The sequence below is a fragment of the Erythranthe guttata genome, chromosome 8 (genome assembly GCF_056151865.1).
Source record: "Erythranthe guttata isolate IM_541 chromosome 8, IM_541, whole genome shotgun sequence".
Classification (NCBI taxonomy): domain Eukaryota; kingdom Viridiplantae; phylum Streptophyta; class Magnoliopsida; order Lamiales; family Phrymaceae; genus Erythranthe; species Erythranthe guttata.
In genome coordinates, this window is record NC_142540.1 from 4,955,106 (window position 1) to 4,960,269 (window position 5,164).

A 5,164-nucleotide genomic window follows, 5' to 3' on the forward strand; every position below is an offset into this window, starting at 1 on the left:
ACGTGTGGTCTAGGGTCCCTGCACAAAAAAAATTATCACCTATTTTCTATTACGTTTTTTTATTGCATTTTGGTATTTATCTATTTATTTATAGACTTTCACTATAAGAAAAAGTTGCATTAGCGACACCCCAATTATGACAAATACAAAAATTGTCACTTAATGCATACAAGTGACAATATTTTTTTTATTGTCACTAATAGCTCTTTTTGTTGTCACTTAATCCTTATTTATTGTCACTCTAGAGCATTAGCGACACCCCATTAGTGACAAGCACAGTGACAACACTTTTTGCCTATGTGAAAAATAGGCGTTGTCACTAAAAAGTTTTTTTTTGTAGTGTTTCCCCCCCAAGATTTAAAATTTGTACACTTTTAGCTCCTCAAAAAATATTTTTTTCCTTCTCTTTATTCACTCCCATATTTTGCCCTAAAAGTCCCAGGGTCCGCCCCCGACAACCTGTGAAATACACCAGGTGAATCTGCACAATTTATCTACACATAATAACACACAAACCCATTTGTATTTATGTTTAGTGACTGCTTATTTTTATACAGATTTATAGTGCAAAATCACCCGGTGCTTTCGACCAGGTGTATCATCTCATAGACCGTTCGTATCCCCAATTCCCGAGCACTCCCCTAGTTTTAAAATATTTGGGAATGTGAAAAAGGGTACGTTTTGGTTGTTAGATGCTCAGTATTTCAATTTTTGAAGTTAAGTTAATTTTGGGATGTTTTTTATTACATAAAATAACAACAAATATAACCACATTAATTTCCTTACAAGTAACAACATGATGTCTATTGGATAATATAGATATCTATTATGATGATCATCTGTTCTTGAATTTCAACTATAAATATATTATTATTAGCAAACCTCTGATCAAAACAGCAAAGATAAAATAGATTTTCCATTTAATTTTTCTTTTATTACACGAAAAATGTGGGACAATAAATTAATGTTATTCATCGCAATTAATGTGGCTGCTGCTGTCTTTTACTTACATGCAGATGCCTACGATCCAGACCCACTACAAGATTTCTGTGTCGCTGTCAACGACTCCGACGCTGCTGGTAATAATTAATTAAACTACAGTAGAACATAAATTAATTAATATTCGATAAATTAATAATCTCGCTTAAATAATAGTTTGTTTTGGTTCCAATTCGGTGAGAATGTGTTAAATTATTAACTCGATAAATTAATAATTCGCTAAATTAATAGAATTTTCCTAGTCCTCCTGCTTGTATCAATTTATAGAGGTTTAACTGTATTAGGATTATTTAATTACTTCATAATTTTGTATTTAATTTATTTATATTAAATCCGGTGCAGTATTTGTGAATGGAAAGATCTGCAAGGATCCGGAAACAGTGACAGCAGACGATTTCTTCCATTCGGGCCGTCTGAACCGGCCCGGGAATATAACCAGCCCGTTCGGGACAAAAGTCACCATGGTCTTCATCAACCAGCTCCCCGGGGTCAACACCCTCGGCGTCGCAACCGCCCGGATCGACTTCGCGCCGGGCGGGGTGAATCCGCCGCACTTACACCCGCGCGCCTCCGAGATTCTCGTCGTCTTAAAAGGCACTCTCTACGCTGGCTTCGTAACTTCGAACCCTTCGAACCCGACCGACAAAAACAGGCTGTTTGCGAAGATATTGAAACCGGGGGATGTTTTCGTGTTCCCGAAAGGGCTAATTCATTTCCAGTATAATATCGGGAAATCGAGTGCGGTTGCGTTGGTCGGTTTTAATAGCCAAAACCCGGGGGTGGTTACGGTATCTAAGGCCGTGTTTGGATCGGATCCGCCGGTTGAACCGGACACTCTCGCTAAAGGGTTCCAGCTCGATGTCGATGTGGTTCGCTATCTCCAGTCATTGCCCTGGATTGGGAATAATTAAGTAGATGATTAATAATTAATATATGCCTTCTTAAGTAGTACTGCATTAAAATTACTAAATTCTTCTGAAATAAATGTTGTTTTTCGTTGTGGGTATACCATATATATATATATATATATATATATATATATATGGAAAATTGTAATTTTGGTACTATAAATTGGTCTCTTGGGGATTTAGTCTATAAGTTATCTTATTTAAATTTTACATATAATAATTATGTAAAATTAGTATTTTTAGTCATATTTCACTCGAACTTTGAGTTTTAGCCGTCGCTTCATGATGTACCTAACAAACTTGCATAAATTTATTTATATGGACACTTAAAATTATAAATGCTCCTCTAATTTGATATTTAGATGTGTCGTCTCACATAGTTAAAGTTCTACCAGTGGTAAATTAGATGTCGAATTTATCGATTTCCAAGCGTCCATATAAGTAAAATGCGTCAAGTTTATTTGTCGCGTCATAAAATTAAAAATTATGCAAAAATAGGACTAAAAACATTATATTTGCAAAGTTATTGCATGTAAAACTGAAACATGACAAGTTAGAGGACTAAATTCCTAAATAAGCCAACGTAGAGGACCAAAACTATAACTTTCCAAATATATATATATATATATATATATATATATATATATATATATATATATATATATATATATATATATATATATATATATATATATATATATATATATATATATATATATATATATATATATATATATATATATATTTCAGTAGTAATACATTATTTATGATTCAATTGAATTTCTAGTACATCCAATGGGATTCAATTGTTACAATGAGTACATGTATTAAGGGTGCCTTCTTGTTCGATATGAACAAGTAAAAATTCATAACGAAGTAGATATCACGAGAGAAAATTTCAAAATCACGAAGTGGAGTACATTTTTATTGCAGTACAAAGGTGTAAACTAACTTACGACCGATCGACCAGTTGCACATGAAAACTATATCACTTTATAGTACAAGAGGAAAGGATCATAGTAAGCTTATTCAGGTAATCCTAATGTTTTATTCAAACAAATGAGGTACACATAATAACTTAAAACACATGAAAACAGTATTGTTGATTTATGACGAGGTTGTCATACTTAATCGATGTTCCACCAGAACTGCGCCTGAAGATAGTCAATCACATTCTTCTCAACTTGAAACGCTTTTGTTAGAACTGCTGGATTAATTGGTGGATCCGAACCAAACACTGCATTTGCAACAGTAATGACACCTGGATTTTGGCTGCTTAAAGCAGCAAAAGCGACAACTTTGGTTTTTCCCACGTTGAATTGGAAATGTATTAAACCCTCTGGAAAGACGAAAACGTCCCCAGGGTACAAATACTTTGTGAAGAGCTTGTTTTTAATGGCGGGGTTAGCTGGATTTGAAGTGACAAAGCCAACATAAAGAGTTCCTTCTAACACAACTAGAATCTCGGTGGCACGTGGGTGAGTGTGGGGTGGGTTCAAACCGTTTGGTGCGTAATCTATACGAACAGCAGATATGCCCAAAGTGTTGAGCCCTGCAATTTGGTTGACATTAGCAGGAGTGACTCGTGATCCAACTGGATTTGATGTATTTCCAGGCTTGTTTAAGCCCGACAAAAAGAAATCTTCGGCCACAACCATGTTAGGGTCCTTGCAGATCTTCCCATTCACAAAAACTATACATGCATGCAAAAAAGATGTCAGATGATTATTTAATATAAGGTAAATAATTACAAATATAATTAGTTAGATGTTGAAATTAATTACCGGCTGCATCGGCATCTTTAACGGCAACACAAAAATCTTGGAGAGGGCTGGGATCTGATGCATATGCTAATGTAGCCAAACAAGCAATAACAAACAATGTTGTGAGGGAGACAAGACCCATCTTCATTTTAGCTTATAACAAGTATTGTTTATAAGTTTGTGTTATGAGGTTATAAGTTTGCATAGAAATTGTGCCTATTTATAGAGAATTTGATGTGAAATAGTCATCTCCCTTCTTTTACAATTACTATTATTTCACTAAGAGTTGAAAAACTCCAACCTTGCTAAGTATATGTTGAAAGAGGTTTAACAACTAAAGCTACTTCATGATTATTTTTTTCCATGGAAATGGTCATTTTGTTCTTGCGTGTAATTAATGTTAATCATTTGACATATTCATGGTTTAAATTATAACTCCAATTCAATGCCGGGTCTTATGTTTTGGTTAAAACCTACCATTTACCAAACACCTTTATATGTTCTCGACGTACGTAAAACCAAAGATCAAATATAGTCAAGTTTGATATATTGTTTTAATATTTTATTAACCAACTTTGGGGGAGCTAGAGATCGTCGAGATATAGGAAATATGCTACCACTCATAGGCGTCAGCTAAAATATATATGGAAAAGGAAGATTTATTTTCGTATTGTAACTGTCAGCATCGATGAATTGGTCAACATTCCAAAGATTTTATGTTCTCTTTAAGTTGCACAACGATAAAACATCGTTATATATGTTTTCGGCCATATCTAATATTGATGGCTCACGTTAACACGTAATATTGCAATCAAGATATTGAAATGAGCGCGGCAAAAAGAAAAGGTCTACTAATTTATCAAAATTCAATTATATTTTTTATATTACGATTTTTTCTTGTTTGTCAAATTCGCAGAACCAAAATCTTTTGTTATGTACAAAGAGTATATGGGGAAAAAAAGAGTTGAGAGAATAAGGGTAAAATGAGATTATCAAAATTTGAGGGGTATGTCAAATGTAAATATAAATATAGGCCTCAAATATTTTATGTTGATATGCTAAATTTCTTGAAGACAAGTTTAGAGGCTTAGAATTTTCAAAATAAGCTGTTGAACATAAGTATATAATTAATTAAGAACTTGGACAAATTAACACTAACCAACTTAGCATTAGCTTTTCTTTTTCCGGTAAATTCAACAACAAATTAGTGCTTACATCTTATTCAATTCATTTATTTGAGACACTTACATTATATTTTCTACTTTTCATGTAAGCAAGACCGTAGTAGATTTTCTATCTCATTCCAACTCTTTCACAAGAGCCAAAGCAACGTCGAAAATAAAATTTGACTCATTTGCTCTAGGTAAATTCTCACAATAGAGCTTCTAACTTGTCCCTTGTCGGTGCAAACTTTTCAGCTTTCAACACTGCTTTTGCTTCACTCAACTTGTCCATGGCCCACATACATTTTTCACCACATTTTTCCTCATATAA

At 33.7% G+C, this 5,164-nt stretch overlaps 2 protein-coding genes across 2 annotated transcripts; one reads left to right on the forward strand and one right to left on the reverse strand.

Moving 5' to 3' along the window:
- Positions 1 to 810: 810 nt before the first annotated feature.
- Positions 811 to 2,155, forward strand: LOC105954994 (germin-like protein subfamily 1 member 17). Its single transcript, XM_012978698.2, has 2 exons — positions 811 to 1,079; positions 1,342 to 2,155. The coding sequence occupies exons 1-2, from the start codon at positions 947 to 949 to the stop codon at positions 1,908 to 1,910; spliced, it is 702 nt and encodes a 233-aa protein (XP_012834152.1). The 5' UTR covers positions 811 to 946; the 3' UTR covers positions 1,911 to 2,155.
- A 635-nt stretch (positions 2,156 to 2,790) lies between these two features.
- On the reverse strand, positions 2,791 to 3,951 carry LOC105954993 (germin-like protein subfamily 1 member 13). The gene is made up of 2 exons (XM_012978696.2): positions 3,692 to 3,951; positions 2,791 to 3,600 (listed from the first exon to the last, which is right to left on the reverse strand). The coding sequence occupies exons 1-2, from the start codon at positions 3,816 to 3,818 to the stop codon at positions 3,035 to 3,037; spliced, it is 693 nt and encodes a 230-aa protein (XP_012834150.2). The 5' UTR covers positions 3,819 to 3,951; the 3' UTR covers positions 2,791 to 3,034.
- Positions 3,952 to 5,164: the final 1,213 nt, after the last annotated feature.

Coding starts and splice junctions, on each gene's coding strand:
- LOC105954994 (XM_012978698.2), top strand. CDS start 947: ATGTGGGACAATAAATTAATGTTATTCATCGCAATTAATGTGGCTGCT. Junction 1,080..1,341: donor CAACGACTCCGACGCTGCTG/GTAATAATTAAT, acceptor AATCCGGTGCAG/TATTTGTGAATGGAAAGATC.
- LOC105954993 (XM_012978696.2), bottom strand. CDS start 3,818: ATGAAGATGGGTCTTGTCTCCCTCACAACATTGTTTGTTATTGCTTGT. Junction 3,601..3,691: donor TAAAGATGCCGATGCAGCCG/GTAATTAATTTC, acceptor ATGCATGTATAG/TTTTTGTGAATGGGAAGATC.